Source organism: Sinocyclocheilus grahami, unplaced genomic scaffold (assembly GCF_001515645.1).
Source record: "Sinocyclocheilus grahami isolate Dianchi unplaced genomic scaffold, SAMN03320097.WGS_v1.1 scaffold185.1, whole genome shotgun sequence".
In the NCBI taxonomy this organism is placed as follows: Eukaryota; Metazoa; Chordata; class Actinopteri; order Cypriniformes; family Cyprinidae; genus Sinocyclocheilus; species Sinocyclocheilus grahami.
The window spans coordinates 1,066,799-1,086,333 of NW_015505364.1; the positions used below are offsets into that span (position 1 = coordinate 1,066,799).

The following is a 19,535-nucleotide window of genomic DNA, read 5'->3' on the forward strand; positions in this document are numbered from 1 at the left end:
TCTATTGATTTTTGTGTATTGATTACAAAATGTATTAGTGATTTGAAGCTTTAGCCTTTATGATGACTCGAATTCAATCATACTATAATCATGACCAGGCTGGTGGATCTGTTACACTCTTATTAGCTGAAAGCATCAACTAGCCAAAATGACTAGAAGAGGGGTAATTCTTGCTGACTCTGCAAGAGGAGGCCATGTTCTTTCAGATTCAGTGGCTCTTCACCCCCCCCCCCCCCCAAATACATCACTCATTCTAGACTTAAAACAAAAAATGAGTAAACTTATTAAATATTTTTATTAAGTATTGTTACAAATATTCTGATCTAAATGATAGGTCTTCCAGAAGGGGACAATCTGCAAAATAATAATAGTATTTTCATCCCGATCATTTTTTATTTTTTTTGGTGAAATTAAAATGCAATGCACAATGACTCCATACTCCACTGATTATTTTAAAGACTTCACAATGAAAGCATAAAGTATGATATATACTCAAAATCCAACACTTTTTTTTTTTGCAAAATATAACAGGTCACTTCCTTCCATTCCACTTAAACATGTCCATTCATGCTAGTTGAATTTCCGAAGCTCTGCCGGGTCTGTGCTCGACCTGCGGACCCGCATGACCCGAAATTCTGCCTCCTGAGCGCAATAACGTCGCTCAGGGTTCGCAAACGTCGCGTATATGTGAATATTATACAAGAAAATGTCTCTTTATGGTCGCTGTGCGTGTAGTTGACGGCCTGGCTCGGTTCTAGTGCTGGATTAAACGTCACGTTTACTTGGTTTAGTTTGCTGATTGTCAGTGTTTATCGCTGATGTAGAATATTGTTTATCTTTATTATTCTTTTTTTTAATATATATCGAATTATTAGTACTGGTATAGTTGCTTCTGCATCTTTAGTGACATTGACGAACAGAAACCCCCATTACCTCATTTGATTAAAAAGGCTTTTAATGAGTTCAGTGTACTTTTAATGTAGACAGACAAAAACATCGAGACCAGGAGATACCTGCTAATGCGGAAATAAACACTTCCTTTCATTTTCACCTTCGCACATTAACTATATATGTTCATAAATTTAGTAAATTATTGCCTTTGAGTAGACTTGTAATATAAACTAATTATACCATCATTATAAAGTTGTATCTTCTATTCTGTTCAGAACAAATCCATTGTTACAAAAGTGGTTGTGTGCGGATTAGAATGCAATTAATTAATCACCCTTTATACCCAATAACCAAATATAGTTCACATACTGGCGAAATGATCCGGTTCAGTCCTGCGACCTTAATCTGAATCCGAACCCGTCTAAACCAGTTTGAAGGTTTTCAGTGGTTCTGATGGCGTCTTTACGTTTTATAGATTATGTGAGTGAACATTAGACGAGCCCAATGCCACGAACATTATCATTTATTCATCTCTGAAGATGATTATAGACATCTAAACACCATTTTTACGTTTATATCCATATTTGGTTTTCATGTTATTTTAAATGATATTTACTTATTTATTGGCAATTCTTGCTCCATCCTGTTGTGGCCTGGACGCGCTCTGGATCAAGCTAGCTGGTTCTGACACTGACTTCGGGTTTGATGTGAATTCTGGTTCTTTTATGAATCCATTCAACTCGCTGCTACGTGACGTGATTCACGCACGAGGTGGCAGATGAGAGAACGCGTAATTACGTGAAACAAGCGATGATTAACGGGTAAAATATGTCAAGCATCGTTATAGGACGATGGCTTCGTGTCATTGACGATCTTAATATCCAAAAAAGTAATGTTTTGGTAGGGGTTTTAAAGCTGAGAATGTTTTCCAAATGGCCTCTTGCTTTCCAACACCAACATATACGCGCACTGGATTCTGACACGTTTTAAACTATTCAGACCGTGTGAAGTGATTCACAGGCTCGGTTCGGCTCATAAGATGCTCCCGAACCCGATGGATGGATGGATGGATAGATGAAGTCCTCGGGCCGGGCGCGTCCTCCATGTTGCGAGCTATGGAGTGAATGAACCATCTGGCCATTTTGTGTCTTTCTGTAACTATGCTGCCTGAACAGCAAACAAGGAAATAATGTGGGAAATGGACTTAATATGCACAGAATTTACCTTCATTTTATGGATTATGTGTAGCTGAGGTAATAGATACGGATTGTGGTGAATATTGTTCATATGTAGTGCACAAATCTGTATATAAACTGTATATGATCTCATGTTCAGTGGTTTATTGTACAGACTCTAGTGGTGTGCCATTTATGTGTAATGGGGCAAGTGTTTTTGTTATTGTTTTGAGTAAAACTTTTAATAAGGTGCTGATTACATAATTACACTATTTTATAAATGTATGAAAGCAAACATATCTGCAGTTTAAATTCTGAGGCTTAAATGTGTGGGTTTACAGCTCATTTTTGATTGCAGTGATTGTATCCTGAGGTGCCTTTCTTGGCTTAAAAAGGGTAACACTTTATTCATTGCAAGAGGGTCATGTCTGGTCTCTTTTAATCCAGCTGTTAATTACATCGTGTGTATCTGGAGACATGATTGTGTGTGTTGCTGTTTTTCTGAACACAGTTGTAAACGTGTTTATAGGAGGCTGGAGACAAAGAAAATGTGTTGAACTTGAACTAAAAAGGTTTTATATTGGTGACTAAGCTGAACAAAAACCACAGTTCAACCGTTTAGCTATCTACAGCAGTTTGCGTGTGAGTGAACGTGTTTTTTTTTTGTTCACTTTTAGCCACTGTTAAGCCGAAACACATTCACAAGATTCTAGACCACAAACCACAGAGTATCAGTCACATTTGTACAGGGTTGTCGTTCAGATCCTTTCAATTAAATTTATGAATGCAAAAAAACAATTTTGTGAATAAGACACTGATGTAGTCTGAATAAAATGGCATAGGCAACATGTGGTGTTGCAACGTTGTGTTTACTTGCTGTTTGTGTAGATCATTTTGTGTCTCAGTTTAATTTATCAGTGTCCAGTACCCTCAGTATGGAAGTCTTATCTGTAAACATAAAACAGTCATCATCTAATCAAAAGTTCCACGTTTTTGTGTGCGTGTCTGCAAACAAACACATTGTTGATGAAGTCAGAAACCTGCAAAGCTTAATGAATTTAGAAAAACAGAAAGCTAAAGATGAAAATTATGTCTTTGATTAAGCCTCTCTTGTTTTGACTGTGTTTATGTTCTTGACCCCAGTACTAATTAGTTAGAGGCTTGACTCAAGGGACACCTTATGCAATTTCAGTTTGCAGTTGATGGGAATGAAGTTTTTTTTTTTTTTTTTTACTTTGCTAAATATATATGTAAAATGCTCAGGATTAGACAACTGGTTCCTTGGTCCCTATTGAATGTCACAGCTTGATTTTGCTGCAAGATGATGACATTGCATATTGAACTTAAACTCAGAAATCAAGCAATTTAAAATAAATATCAATAAAAGAAAGAAAAATGTAAGTTTACTAATTGTATGTTTGCTTTGTGTGTGTGTGTGTTTAGGACTGGCAGCCTCCATTTGCATGTGATGTTGACAGACTTCATTTTACTCCACGAATCCAGCGACTCAACGAGCTCGAGGTAATTTTATAATTTTGCTTTGAGCTAGAAAATAGTTTGTACAAGCTTGCCTATATTTGTGAGGGCCCAATATTTAAAAATATCTTCACAAATGTAGTGAGACATGCTGAAAACTAACTTGCGAGGTATTGTGAAGTGCTCCTCACTGTTTGGAAAAACTCATAAATTTGTCAAATCATCAATCTACTGATATCATATCAACAGGTTTGTCACAGGGTTAGGTTTAGGGTCAGGGTTTAGCAAATATTATCACCTTTGTCGAAAAACCATTGTGTCTATGAGATGTCCTCACTAACATTGTGAAACCGAAGGGCTTGTGCATCGAAAGGTCAATGGTCACTGTCTTGTCAGCAGAATTTGGGCCTTTTGAAATGACTGATATTAAAATAACACCATATCTGAGATGCTTAATCATTAACATGCACCATTCACGATGTTGCTGAATCTTATTTTCTCTTTTTCTTGGCTCTTCCATCACCCTCCCCCCTTTCCTACAGGCTCAAACCAGAGTTAAACTCAACTTCTTGGATCAGATTGCCAAGTTTTGGGAACTACAAGGATGCACACTCAAAATTCCACACGTGGAGCGGAAGATCCTTGATCTGTACCAGCTCAACCGAGTGAGTGATTCTGCCAGTTAGGCTTCTTCAGTGGACTGTATAAGTCAATCTGCCTGATCAATTATGACTTTGTTCAATATTTCTAGCTGAAACCTTTTATTCATATCTGTATGTGTCACAGAGTAATTCATGTAACCGCTGAGTTCTTTATTATTGACCAAGTGAAACACAAGCATTGATGAATGTTTATGATGTTTTTGCAATGAAGTCCAACAATCTTTCTCAATCTGCCAGTTGGTTGCAGAGGAGGGTGGATTTGATTTAGTTTGTAGAGAGAGGAGATGGACGAAGATTGCCATGACAATGGGTTTTGCCCCAGGCAAAGCTGTGGGGTCCCACCTGAGAGCCCATTACGAGAGGGTCCTGTACCCGTACCACCTCTTCCATTCTGGGACAAACCTGCCGGTGAGTTTAACATATAGGCTAAATGCATCAGATCAATATGTCACACACTTTTCATAAAGCTTTCAGCAGGAGGTTTGGTTTAGGAGTCGGGTTACAGATGGTCTGCAGTGTTAAAGCTGGGCTTTTAGGGTTAGAGGTATTGAGTATGCTGTGCTTATGAATGCAATATGTGGTTATTAAGTGTGTTTTATTGTGTTCTAGCCGCTTGTTTTCTGTATTGTGTGCCAGTTCTCCTAGAGTTACTGCTCTTTGTGCCACAGCCTCAGCTAAATGTGGTCGCAAATGACTTTTGTCTTTAGAGACAATGTATCATCAATACCAATTAGTAAAATGCACAGTATGGTATTCATAAACTTTGACACACTGTAAGCAACTCCCTTTCAAAGATGGAAGAATCCACTGATAGGATTAATCATATATTTAAATAATATATTTAATCATTTTAACAATATTTCTATATTTAAATCATATTAATATGATATAAATTATATATATGTATAATTATGAATTATTAATATACAATTTGTAAATGGGAAAAAATAAATAATTGTAATGTTTACGTATTACAAACAAACATTTATAATATGACAAAAATAATATGAACTATAGATAAATATAAAATATAAACTGTGTATAATTTTTTCAAATATATTTCAGCATTTTTAAATACAGGCAATGATCATATGCAGGAGCATTTGAATATGAAAAGTATCTTCCTGACTAATTTTCTTTCCATTGACTGAATGCTTGACATCTCTGTTAGAGATGCTGTGGCCTCTGACCCCGAGATCACTGGCAGTTTCTCTGTAATGTCCGGTGCTCTTTTCTACGTTAGGCTCTTGACCTCGCAGCCAAACTGACAAGTTTTGGGGCACCTCCTGGGCTGGAAGAGGTACGTTTCTACTTTCCCCATTACCTAATCTGGACAGGATGTGGTATCATTATGGGTGCTGTGGCAATAAATGTTTCATTTAGTAGTCGCTGTAGCTCTTACAGCCATACTGAAATGTGCTCCTGCTCTCTGAAAATCTTTTAAATGTAAAAATTAGTATTTATATTACTAAAGTAGTTTTAAACCGCTTTATGAATGTTTTACAACAAATATATCCTGGTTCTTTATCACTTTTTATTTTTGATATGTAAACATTTCCTGTTGCTTTTTATGTCAGTTTGTTTGTGTGTGTGTGTGTGTGTACTGGTTTATATATCCTGGTGGGGACTTAAACCTGACTACACACAGACTCATGAGGACTCGTGTCACGGTGGAGACCTAAATTGTGGTCCCCATGGGTACAAACACTTATAAATCATACAGAATGAAGTTTTTTGAAAATCTAAAAATGCAGAAAGTTTCCTGTGAGGGGTAGGTTTAGGGGTAGGGTTGGTGTAGGGCAATATAATATACGGTCTGTACAGTAGAAAAACCATTACGCCTATGGAGAGTCCCCACAAGGATAGCTGACCAGACATGTGTGTGTGTTTATTTATTTTTCTTAACCCAGTGTTTTGATTTTGAGTTTGGGTGACAAATGGGAGCGAAGTGGTGTTTCTTTGACGGACAGTATTTAACCTGTCCTGACCCTCACCAAACCCCCAGCCATCCTGCCGAGACTCTGTTGCTTTCATTCTCCTCCTACTACTCTCGTCTTTGTTTGCACTTGCTGCTCTTTCTATGTGTTTGTCTTTTTGACTTCTGAAGCATCCTTTCTTCCTCCCCTCCCCCTCTCACTCCTCCTCTCAACCCACAGAGACTGTGACCTGCTTTCTGTTCATGCTAATCTCTTTACACCTCCAGCTGTTCTCTCTCTTCCCTCTATCCTCTGTCTGTACGTAAATCTGTAATCTGATAGTGGTAGCATACAGTTCAGATGCCGTGTAACCTGGAATGTTGAGGATTTCTTTCTGCATGCACTCACACAGGGCTCGACAGTGCGACCATTTCAGTCGCATTTGCGACTGCAGTTTGGATATACACCACCATCCAAAAGTCTTTTTAATTTTTAAAATATTTTTAAAAGAAGTCTCTTACGCTTGCCAAGGCTGCGTTTATTTGCTTAAAAATACTATAAAAACAGTAATATTGTAAAATATTGTTACAGTTTAAAATAACTGTTTTCTATTTTAATATATTTTAAAATGTAAGTTATTAGCAGCCATTACTCCAGTCTTCAGTGTCACAATATTAATGCCCTAATATGCTAATTTGGTGCTCAATAGACATGTCATATTATTATCAATGTTAAAAACCATTGCCCTGCTTAATTTTATTTTATTTTATTTTTTGTATAAATGGGATTTTCAGGATGTTTTGATGAATAGAAAGTTCAAAAGAACTGCATTTATGAGAAATACAAATTTTACCTTGACAGTCCATTTTGATCAATTTAATGTATCCCTGCTGAATAAAATTAATTTCTTTAAAAAATTTTACTGACATACTGATCTTACTTTTGAATGGTTGGTAGCATATAATCATTTGTTTCTATGTTAATTAGTGTGTCAGGTCAGAGGGAGGTGAGGGATGTGAGAACAGGCCCAATCTCAGGAGGAGAATGGGTTCATTCGTTGCCAAGCCTGAACCAGGTAAGCACCTAACCTTTGCATCTAACCTCACATCACTCAGATCATTGGCCAGTCTTCATTAGGCAATATTTATAGTCAATCAAGCAAAACAAACGTGTGATTAGCATAGCATTATTAGTCAAATCGGTGTCTTTATATGAACAAATGCATTTGTATGTGTGTATTAGAGAGGGAGGTCCCTATACAGGTGAAGCAGGAACCTGTGGAGATAAAAGAGATCAATTCTGAACCAGAGAAAAGCAAATTCCGTTTCAAGAAAAACATCCCCCCTCCTCCAGTCAGCATGGTAAGTTTTTACTCCCCTCTTTCTTATTCAAATTTAAGTTTTGCTGAGCCTTTGTCACATCAAAACAGTGGACAAACAGATTGTGTTCATCATAATAAGATATCATGTAATGACTCTAAACTATACAAAGACCCAACAGGTTCATTTAATTAATTTCAGTTGAGGAGACCAATTACCTTAAACCCTTTAAGTTTAAAAACACAGTATTTGAGTACTGTGAACTTAAGTAGCTTTTTTTCATTTGAAAATGAAAAATATTACTTAATATTAAATAACTATAAGCGGTGTTCAAATACATTGTTTAGCAGATTTTTTTATGTTTTCATTGCTTCCGATATTATAGTGCTGTCTGTCTTCCTCTAGGTGGACCTATATGTGTGTTTAATGTGTGGAACGGGGAACGATGAGGATCGGTTGTTGCTATGCGACGGTTGTGATGATAGCTACCACACCTTCTGCTTGATCCCGCCCCTCAGTGATGTTCCTAAAGGTGATTGGAGGTGCCCTAAGTGTCTGGCTCAGGTGAATTTACAAAGTAAACAATAACAGTGTTTGTTCATTATTTAAAGTCAGTAAAAGCAGCAACTGATTTTGAACAGCACTGTTTAGAAACCAGTCAATGTTGCATTTGTAGACACTTTAATTTACTAGAACAATTGATTGACTCATTATTTCTGTGTTTCTGCAGGAGTGCAGTAAACCTCAGGAGGCATTTGGCTTCGAGCAAGCTTGCAGGGATTATTCTCTAAAATCCTTCGGGGAAATGGCAGACTCCTTCAAGTCAGACTATTTCAACATGCCTGTTCATGTATGTACAAATCTCTCCCGAGTCTCTGACATTGTGTATAGATTTACAAATCCAATGTTAAAACATATGAACTTATCTTTGTTTATGTTCATTTTTTCTGTGAATATGGTGTTTGTTGTAGATGGTGCCCACCGAATTGGTTGAAAAAGAGTTTTGGAGGTTGGTCGGCACCATTGAGGAGGATGTGACTGTGGAATATGGAGCTGACATTGCCTCGAAAGAGTTTGGAAGCGGTTTCCCAATCAAGGGTGGAAAGTTTAAGGTTGCGCCACATGATGAGGTACAACTGCAATATCAGATTTTGAGATATTACTCACAATTTCCAACGTGTATTCATACGTAGTACATCCTGTTTCCATCACTGATGTGTTGTGATTGATTGTTGTAGAAGTATCTTCAGTGTGGGTGGAACCTGAATAACATGGCCATGATGACACCATCAGTGCTGACCCACGTCACTGCTGATATCTGTGGCATGACTTTGCCGTGGCTGTACGTGGGCATGTGCTTCTCCTCTTTCTGCTGGCACATTGAGGACCACTGGAGCTACTCCATCAACTACCTGCACTGGTAATAAGGGATATGCTTAATAAAAGTCATATGTAGTAGTGCTATATTGCACTGACTGAACATCTGTCCCCCACAATGATTTCGTTTCAAATATGGTTTCTACTCTAAATAAAAACACCGTTACCTAGGAGAGTGTGCTATTATAGAAAAGGTCAAACTATACTGATATGATTAAGTTGTCTTGTACACTACAGTTCAATGTTATTATTATTTTTAAAAACAGTATAATTTTTCAGCAAACATGCATTACATTGATTTAAAAGTGACAATAAAGACATTTATAATGTTACAAAAGATTTCTCTTGTAAATAAATGCTTTTTCTTTTGAACTTTCTATTCATCAAATAATGCCGAAAAAATATGTATCTCAGTTTTCACAAAAACATTAAGCGGCACAACTATTTTCAACACTGGTAAATCAGTATATTAAGAAGATATATGTTACATGTTACACAGGAATAAATTACAATTTAAAACATTAAATTAGAAAACAGTCATTTTAAATTGTAATAATATTTCACAGTATTACTGTTTTTACTGTATTTTTGATTAAATAAATCGCATTGTCTGTGTGAAGACCCTGATTGTATGTTTGAATGTGTTAGGGGGGAACCTAAGACCTGGTACGGTGCTCCTGGTTTTGCCGCTGAGCAGTTGGAAGCAGTCATGAAGAAACTGGCCCCGGAACTGTTTGAGTCTCAGCCGGACCTTCTACACCAGCTTGTCACAATCATGAACCCCAATACACTTATGGCCCATGGAGTACCAGTGAGTAACATGTTTATACACAATCACAAGTCAGATGCTCACATGGAGTACCTGTAAGTAACACGCTCTGTTTCTTAGATTTACAGAACCAATCAGTGCGCAGGAGAGTTCATCATCACTTTCCCACGAGCCTATCACAGCGGCTTCAACCAGGGCTTCAACTTTGCAGAAGCTGTGAACTTTTGCACAGTGGACTGGGTGCGGATCCATTCTGCTGTTACAGTGTTATTAATGTAGATTTTCCTGGACCGGTCTCAGAGCTGAATATGGCGTGTTTGAATTTATATGAATATTTACAATTATGTTTGTTTTTTTCTTTTTTCTTTTCTGATTTGTGTTATAAATTTGGTTTGCAGATGCCACTGGGGCGTCAGTGTGTGGAACACTATCGCCTGCTGAACCGTTACTGCGTGTTCTCTCATGATGAGATGGTGTGTAATATGGCCATGAAAGCAGACAGGCTGGACGTGGTTCTGGCATCAGCCGTACAGAAGGACATGCGGCTCATGATCAAAGAGGAGAGAGAACTGCGGGACAAAGTCCGCAAGATGGTGAGAGAACGCAAGCAAAACCTGTCAAATCTGTGTGTGAGACACAGTTTGAGTGGATGACACTATAGTGTAAATGTATTCAACAGTGCTCATTACTCTTCTCATTCTGAGAAAATAAACGGATATGCAAGTAGGCATTAAAATATGCAGTAAGACAATACTAAAACAATTATCCTCACACTTCATGGACTTTATAAGTGTAATACAATTATCTATCTACTTATGTTTATAATATGTGACCCTGGACCACAAAACCAGTCATAAGGATCAATAAGCTTTCCATTGATGTATGGTTTGTTAGGATAGAACAATATTTGGCCGAGATGCAACTTTTTGAAAATTTGGAATCTGAGGGTGCAAAAAAATCTAAATACTTAGAAAATCGCCTTAAAATTTGTCCAAATGAAGTTCTTAGCAATGCATATAACTAATAAAAAATTAAGTTATGATATTTACGGTAAGAAATTTACAAAATATGTTCATGGAACCTGATCTTTACTTAATATCCTAATGATTTTTGGCATAAAAGAAAAATCTATAATTTTGACCCATACAATGTTTTTTTGGCTATTGCTACAAATATACCACAGCGACTTAAGACTGGTTTTGTGGTCCAGGGTCACATATATTAAACAATCATCCTCTCGCTTAAGATTAGCGAAACTTAAGACAAATTTAGGACTAATTTAAGGTTAGTGAAATATAATGTAATGGTGTTTAGTTTATTCTTAAGCACATTTTAGCAATTCATTGTGAGATTAAGTACAGAATGGTATATATATTTATATATATATATATACAGTGGGTACGGAAAGTATTCAGACCCCCTTACATTTTTCCACACACATAGTGGTATGTAATATTGGTCATTTTAATAGGTTTGAGATGCTAGTAATGTCTGATTGTGCAATTTGCATAATATACATGCAGTTTTTTTTTCTACTCGTCTATAAATGATAATTTGTTAATATTCTCTCTCTTTGAATAGGGGGTGGTCCAGTGTGAGTTGTTTAAATACGACCTGCTGGCAGATGATGAGAGACAGTGCGTAAAGTGTCGCACCACCTGTTACCTGTCTGCTCTCACCTGTCCCTGCAGACCAGGAGTCCAGGTGTGTCTACACCATGGCCACGACCTCTGCTCCTGCCCCGTCTCCAACTACACACTCAAGTGAGTCTCCACTTCTGCTTTCAGTACTCCTCAATGATCAGGCTACAAGATACAAGAGCTGTCCTTATTTAAAGGTTGGCCTCTATTTAATTTGACTATAGATATACAAAGGACAGTTCACTCCTATTACTTATGAATGGAAGAAACTGCAAAACGCAATATGGCGGAATAGTCCTTCCTTCTAAATGAAAGAGCCAGACACTGATTGGTAAAGTCATTGCGTCACTGCAGCAGCCGTTAGAAGCTCCGGTTCCCATAGAAACCTGAGACTCTCGCTTATGACTGCACATGTGCATTGGCTGGTCTAGCCTGAAAAATTATTTGAATTATGTAATTTAATTGTAAGTTCAGCAGGCAGATATCAGGATTCCCTCATTCATTTAGATGGGGCTTGGTCTTGGATGCCGAAATAGCTGCCCGGACGCATTGCAAATATGGCCGCCATGTGAAAAGATTTACTTTGAAAGGGACTTTGGTTCATTCAATTTAATGCTCAACCACACAGTTACCGTTTCACACTGGATGACCTTTACCCGATGATGAACGCTGTGCGGCAGAGGGCGGAGTCTTATGACGAGTGGGCGGCAAGGGTAACAGAAGTCCTGGAAGCAAAGCTCAACAAGAAACGCAGTGAGTTTCATTCTGAACACATCCAGAACTGATACTCTCATCTTTCTGAATTAGAATCCACTTTCAGTATGTGTAGTGTTTATAATCAATAATATTAACACTTTATTTATATACACAATGTATGAACTTGATGACAAAATCCACTTAAAATTATTTAATTGAAAACAATCAGGAAATCAAAGATGTTTTATTTACTTAAATGTACCTTATCTCACAGTGCACAGTCAATGGCATGACATTATAAATAATTTTAAAAAATACTATGCAAAATAGAGGCAAATATTAATATTTAGCCCACCTTTTCCCACGCTACGTATAATATTGTTTCAGTCATAAAATGTAACATCACTCAAGTAAAATATGTTTGAGTGCTATGTCATTGGTTTCACTTCTGTTCTGGCCTCTCTATCACTGTAGATGTCACCGTGTTTCGCGCCCTTCTGGAGGAGTCCAATGAGAAGTCATTCCCAGAGAACGATCTGTTACGTCAGCTCAGGCTGGTTACTCAAGATGCTGAGAAATGCTCGTCTGTTGCCCAGCAACTGCTAAAAGGCAAAAGGCAGACCAGGTACATGCACACAAAACCACAAAGAGACTAGAATGAAATCTACTCAAACGAGCTACAGTTCCAATACAGTTTAAAACCTTGGGTTTGGTAAGATTTTAAAAATGTTACCAAAAAAAATGAAAAAAGTCTCTGATGCTCACCAAGGCTGCATTTAAAAAAAAAATCCAAAATACAGTATAAAAGTAATTGTGAAATATTATTATGATTTAAAGCAACTGTTTTCTATTTTAATATATTTTAAAATGCATTATATTCCAGTGATGGCAAAGCTAAATTTTCAGCTGCAATTTACTCCAGACTTCAGTGTAACATGATCCTTCAGAAATCGTTTTAATATGCCGATTGGTGCTTCTTATTATCAATGTTAAAAACAGTTGCGCTGCTTAATATTTATGCGGAAACAATTTGTGGAATCCTTTTCACTTAACATGCGGCCTTAAAAATGGCAGAGCTCAGATTGCTGACAAAACAGTGAGGTGCATTTCAACTCAAAGACAACAATCTATACACATACTTGGACCAAAATGGTACAAACAGATGCAAGAATGACTCCTTACGCACTCACTGTACAAGTACTTCAGCTCACAGTTTTTATTTCCATTTCAGGGGAATTTCCAGTGTGGTGAGCTTTGTTTTTCTGCACACATTGGTTTGGTTTGCCCGAAACACATATGGCCTGTGAATTCTGTGTATTCTTTCATGCATTTGTTTATGTCTGTCTGCCGTCATCTGTCTGCAGGTACCGCACAGGCGGGGGTAATTCTCCTAATCAGCTCACAGTGGAGGAAATGAGATCATTTGTCCGCCAGCTTTATAACCTGCCCTGCAGCCTAACACAAGCACCGCTTCTGAAGGTGACTGACACACACCTGCGCACACACATACACACAGTCGTGTAAGATGCAGGCAATCTTCCTGAAGATTGAGGCACAGCTCATATAATACAAGCTATTAACTCTCTCTCAGGAGCTGCTGAACAGCATTGAGGATTTCCAGCAGCACAGTGAGAAGCTTCTTTCTGATGAAGTGAGTGCAGATTCTGTTAGCGAGATCGAGTCCTTGCTGGAGGAGGGCTCTCAGTTTGACGTGTTTCTTCCGGAGTTGCCGCTGCTACGGGAGCGTTTGGAACAGACCCGGTGGCTGGCTGGAGTTCAGCAGGCAGAGGATCCGGTATCAAACCCCTGCGGTCTCTCTCTGGACTGCATGCGCCGGCTGATCGATCGAGGAGTCGGACTGACACCGCATCCCTCCACCGAACGCACAATGGCTCGGCTGCAGGAACTGCTCACAATCTCAGAGGAGATGGAAGAGAAAGCGCAGGCACTGCTGAAGGCCAGGTGGGGACAGCACTGAATGAAGACTCTTGCACAGATAACGCACAACCACCAATCTACCCAAGAGCCAAGATGTGTTTACCCTTTGGAGTTATAAAACTTTTTGATATGTCAGACCCCCAAATATAATGAAGCCCCTTCCTGAAATATTAAAGCATATTATAAATGTGTAAAATAGTATTGAAGAAAACATATTTATGTATTTATATATTTTATTTTTTATTTTTACTCCCTATTTTTTTATTCTTTGGGGCTACATTACAACTTTGCACCCTCAAGTTATCTCACCCAACTTCAAGAGTGCATCCTAAGATGTTTTTAGCAGCAGTCCCTATATACTGTATGCTGGATGCTTTTTGAATTGTTTTCCTTCAGTGAACAGCGCAACTCGTCCATTTAAAAGACAGTCAGTCAATAAAAGGCACAAAACTAACATAAATGAGTAATTTAACCACAAGTCTATTGATATTAAAAAAGTTTTGTGAAAAACAAAATTAGTCAAGTGATATCTGTATGTAAATAACACTGCAAACATAATGTGCAACAATGTTATTTTAGTGTTATTCATATACTTTTATGCTATTTATTAATATTTTTAATTAGATTTTATTTTTATATTTTATATTGCTTTTTTTTTTTAAGTTTTATGTGCTTTTGTCATTTTATTTATTTATTTATTTTTAGCTTCGCTTTTTATTTCAGTTTGAGTTTGGCATTTTAATATTTCTGCTTAACGTTATTCTATTTCAGTTTCCAAGTCAACATTTCTCATTTTTATTTAAATTTAAGTATCTATGTATATTTTATTTCGGTTGAATTAACAAAAACAATTTTTATACATTTTAGTTAACAATAAGAACCATTCCCATGCTTATGTAAGGCTTATTGGCCATTGCAGCGGGAGCTCTGGTCTCAAGCCATAACAAGATCTATTAGAGTGACTGTACAAAACAAAAACCTAAGATCAATTTGAATAGCCAATACATGACTGAATTAGGGAACCAGTTCCTTTTGCACAACAGAGCATTTGCATCTGTTCAGGGCAAACTGGAGGCTTGGAAATGCAAAGTAGCCCTTGAATGAGACCGAATTAATTCCTGCGTGCTGAGAACCTGAAGGAGGCACCACAAAGTGATTGTGTAATGAGCTGAGTGACATTTGTTAATGTTTTTACCTATTTTTTTTTAGGCCTCCAGAGAGTTTAGAGAAACTCAGTTCTATGTTGACTCAGGTGGACGGGGTACCAGCATACCTGCCAAACTGCCTGCTACTACAAGACACCGTGAACAGGGCTAAAGATTGGCTCCAGGAAGCTGAGGATTTACAGGTTGAGTACTCTACATGAACTATGTAGTTTGTATGCATTCTACGTGCTAGTGTACAATCTCATGTTCATGTTTTTGAAGGTATATCTGGCTGCAGTGTTAAAGGGTTAGTTCACCCAAAATTGAAAATTAGGCTGTGTTTTACGCACCCCCGAGGCATCCTAGGTGTATATAACTTTCTTCTTTCAGACGAATCCAGTCAGAGTTATATTAAAAATTGTCCTGGCTAGGGATGTGCGGTATACCGGTACTGGAAAAATACCAGTATATATTATATTTCAAATGGTACGATATCATAATTTTGCTCAATTCGGTATTTGATTCGCTGCTGTTCCAAAGTTCACCACTATGTGGCAGTGTTACCCAAACTGACGTGAAACCGGCAAGTATGATAACGGAGAAACGACAATGAATAAAACTCACTCTACACGTCCGAAATTAATAAATAAAGAAAACGGTAGAAGTGAAATATGGCATTACTTTGCCTACAAAAGTGATGGAAAAAGGTGAACCAACCGACCTTAATTCACCAGCCTGCAAGCGCTGCTATAAATCATGTGCTGCCATGGGAACGTTTGTCACTCGCTCATCCTGATTTGTTCAAGGAGTTAAAAGATCGACAGGGAAATGTGTCTCTTTAAACTGATTTAATTTAGACTTTTATTTTAATAAGATCAGTAATATTATTTTTAGTAATAGTGATGAAGGGCATATTACTGCTAAATATGATCATGGTTTTACACAGTTTGTCAGTAAACAATGGCTCTGTTTAGTTAATGCTACTCCATGTGAAAGCACGCACGTGATGGAGATTTACCACTGATTACAGAACTGGCTTTACTGACAAGATGCACATTAAATATGGCATGCGATTTATCGTGCATCCCTACTCCACACATACAAGACCATGGAAGAGACCAGTGCCACAGAAAACCCACTTTCTCGGTGGAAAAGGCATGAATCAAGCCTCCCCATTCTTTCAACATTTGCCAAATATTACCTTTGCATTCCAGCATCAAGCTCAGCCTCTGAGAGAGTTTTCAGTACATCAGGCCTGATCTGTAGCCCACTAAGGTCCAGACTATCAAGTGACAGCGTTGACACATTAGTTTTCCTGTCCAAAAATCTGCAGCTAACAGAGGAGCTAGCAAAAAAATTAAGACTGAAAATATATGAAGATGTGAACCCATTTTATTCAGTCCCCCCCCCCCCCTTTGCACCATGTGATAAAGACTGAAAAGATATGAAGAGATGATCATATTTTAATTTTATCTCTTCAGTTTTTTTCATCAAAATCTGACCTATGTTCAATGTAGGTTTTTTTTTTTTACATTTTGTTTTTACAATTTTTCATGCAGAGTTCCAAGCAGTGTGTTTAATAAAATTGTTTTCAATTCACTTATATTTTGAGGCTGGTTATTTGTCACCTATGGTATCGATTTAGTATCGATACCGAGGTATTAGATCCTAGTATCGTACCGAAGTCAAAATTGTGGTATCGAGCCATCCAAAATTGTGGTATCGGGTCCTGGCTATTCCAAGCTCTATCATTGCAGACAGCGGGTGTTGCAGTGCTTCAGTCCAAAAAAAGTGAAATAAAAAGAAACCATCCATTAAAAAAAAAGTGTCTCACATGGCTCCGGGGGGTGAACAAAGGCCTCCTGTAGCGAATCGATGCGTTTTTGTAAGAAAAATAACCATATTTAAAACGTAATAATCAATTTAGTCTAGCTTGCGCTCACTGTTGTACACGGAAGCAGCTCCGGGCGGATGACGTATAAGTTCAGCGTTGCGCATGTGCCGCTCAGAAGCGACGAACGCGGAAGCGCAGGGGAGAGATCAAAACAAAACAACGGTCACTAATTAGAAGTATAAAACGAGGATTTGTAAAGAAGAATGTCGGAGGATTCCGATAAAAGCCAAGAGGAGACTGGTTTTCCTTTGCTAAAGTAAGGAAACTTTGCTTCCTTTGCTCCTATAAACAAACATTGGTTTTCACGAGACTCACCGGCACATGCGCAACGCTGACCTCATACGTCATCAGCCCGGAACTGCTTCCGTGTACAACTGTTGGCTCAAGCTAGACTAAATTGATTATTACGTTTTAAAAATGGTTATTTTTCACTTTTTGTTTTTTCTATGGATGGGCGCTTTTTATTTCACTTCTTTTGGACTGAAGCACTGCAACACTCACTGACTGCAACGATAGAGCTTGGAATAGCCAGGGCAATTTTTAATATAACTCCAACTGGATTTGTCTGAAAGAAGAAAGTCATATACACCTAGGATGCTTCGGGGATGAGTAAAACACAGCCTAATTTTCATTTTTGGGTGAACTAACCCTTTAATGGCAGTTTTTGTGATTGCTTGTGTTTCTGTTTGTGCTGGCAGGCTGGAGGTCAGACTCCGGTTCTCAGGTCACTGTCTGATATGGTTCTGAGAGCTCATGCTATTCCTGTGCGACTGGAGCCTCTGGACCAGCTGGAGGTTCTGGTATCAGAGGTGCAGGCCTGGAAAGAGTCGGCTGCTAAAACCTTCCTCATCAAAAACTCTCCTTTCACGCTGTTGGAGGTTAGACTGGTCATGTCATATATCAAAGTAATGAGAAATATTCTGTTGAGATATTTAAGCTTTTAAATGGAAGTTTTTAGTTCTTGAAAGATACAAAGTTTAAATATTAACTTCTCAAATGTGTTAAATCCTCAAAGTGGTTTAGCCGCTTTAATTTTGCCAAATTGTAAGAAAGGTAGGAAAAAAATACATAAAGAAAATTACTAAATGGCCTCATTACTGCAATGCAAAAAAATAAAAAATAACATTATTGTTTTATGATATTTATATATTGTTAATCTATGAGGATTATAGTATAAAAATACTGTGTGTGATTTGAATGTATATATATTATAAAAAATAAAAGCAAAATTTTTCTTTGTATTAAATAATTTAATTAACGTAACACTATGAATGAGAATTGGGGGTTTCCTTATATTTAAAAAAAAAAAAAAGTCTTTGTGCAAAATCTATTTTCATATTTTTTTCAGTTTTGATTTTAAGGTGAAATATGGCCTGCAAATGTTGTCATGACATTTATTCATTAACTTTATTTTGAATAAATGGTTATTGTCGAGGTAATTCATGGGTCTGGTCACTCGTGCAGGTCTTGTGTCCCCGATGGGAAGTGGGCAGCTCTTTGAAGAAGAAGATGAGGAAGGTGAAGGGAGAGGGTGTGTCATCAGGGAAGAAGAAGCTTGTGAAGCTGGACAGTATGAGTGATGTTGAGAGAGCACTTTCAGACAGCAAAGATTCTGCATCTGCTGTGAGTACACTATACGGTACATTCCAGAAAAATGTCAGATAAATGAAAAGCTTCTCTTTCTCATTCATTCTCTTTCTCTCTTGAAGATGTTTACTCTGGCTGAGGTTCGTTTAAAAGAGCAGGAGTCGCTATGCTCGCTTCGTGCAGCTAATGAATCGAAGCTCCTGCCTACAGCAGACTGCGCTGCTCTCAAAGTTTGTGTGTGTCAGAAACCACCCATGGGTGCCATGCTGCAGTGCGAGCTGTGTCGAGATGCTTTCCACAGTGTGTGCGTACGTGGGCCCTCCGATCCCCTCGACCCCGAAGCCTGGCTGTGTCCATTATGTCTACGATCGACAAAGCCCTCACTGGCCAAGATCCAGACCCTGTTGTCATCACTGCAGCGGATCCGTGTACGTCTCCCAGTGGGTGATGCTCTACGTTATATGATTGAACGCACTGGCAGCTGGCAGCGACGGGCGCGAGGGGTCATAGACTCGTATGATCACTCGCTGACCTCTCAGGATTGCAGAGGAGCTTCAACTACACAGAGCCACAGGACCACTGGGCACAAAAGGAAGGTTAGACATTATATCACAGACTGTTAGCAGTTTGATGTCTTGTTCCCAAAGGGGCGAGAATTCTGCTATTTTTATTATATTTTATTATTGTTTTTAATTCTATAAATATTATAGAATTTATTATTATAGAAAATATGATATGTATGTATGTATAAATATATATATATATATATATATATATATATATATATATATATATATATATATATATATATATATATATATATGTGTGTGTGTGTGTGTCCCTGGACCACAATACCAATCATAAGGGTCAATTTTTCGAAATTACGAAATTAGGAAGATGAATAAATAAGCTTTCCATTGATGTATGGTTTGTTAGGATAGGACAATATTTGGCTGAGATACAACTATTTGAAAATCTGGAATCTGAGGGTGCAAAAAAATCTAAATATTGAGAAAATCATCTTTAAAGTTGTTCAAATGAAGTTCTTAG

General features: G+C 37.8%; 1 protein-coding gene across 1 annotated transcript in view; it reads left to right on the plus strand.

Moving 5' to 3' along the window:
* The first annotated feature begins 3,387 nt into the window (after positions 1-3,387).
* Positions 3,388-19,535, plus strand: part of LOC107594535 (lysine-specific demethylase 5B-B-like) — a 19,496-nt gene continuing 3,348 nt past the window's right edge. The window contains exons 1-23 of the mRNA XM_016284616.1: positions 3,388-3,426; positions 3,510-3,587; positions 4,085-4,207; positions 4,442-4,612; positions 5,448-5,504; positions 7,108-7,195; positions 7,363-7,481; positions 7,845-8,003; positions 8,170-8,289; positions 8,411-8,569; positions 8,678-8,859; positions 9,465-9,627; positions 9,706-9,825; positions 9,984-10,178; positions 11,167-11,348; positions 11,854-11,978; positions 12,396-12,546; positions 13,286-13,400; positions 13,513-13,883; positions 15,069-15,207; positions 17,597-17,776; positions 18,363-18,521; positions 18,608-19,081. Coding sequence (XP_016140102.1) covers positions 3,388-3,426; positions 3,510-3,587; positions 4,085-4,207; positions 4,442-4,612; positions 5,448-5,504; positions 7,108-7,195; positions 7,363-7,481; positions 7,845-8,003; positions 8,170-8,289; positions 8,411-8,569; positions 8,678-8,859; positions 9,465-9,627; positions 9,706-9,825; positions 9,984-10,178; positions 11,167-11,348; positions 11,854-11,978; positions 12,396-12,546; positions 13,286-13,400; positions 13,513-13,883; positions 15,069-15,207; positions 17,597-17,776; positions 18,363-18,521; positions 18,608-19,081 — 3,669 coding nt within the window. The remainder of the gene's footprint in view (positions 3,427-3,509; positions 3,588-4,084; positions 4,208-4,441; positions 4,613-5,447; positions 5,505-7,107; positions 7,196-7,362; positions 7,482-7,844; positions 8,004-8,169; positions 8,290-8,410; positions 8,570-8,677; positions 8,860-9,464; positions 9,628-9,705; positions 9,826-9,983; positions 10,179-11,166; positions 11,349-11,853; positions 11,979-12,395; positions 12,547-13,285; positions 13,401-13,512; positions 13,884-15,068; positions 15,208-17,596; positions 17,777-18,362; positions 18,522-18,607; positions 19,082-19,535) is intronic.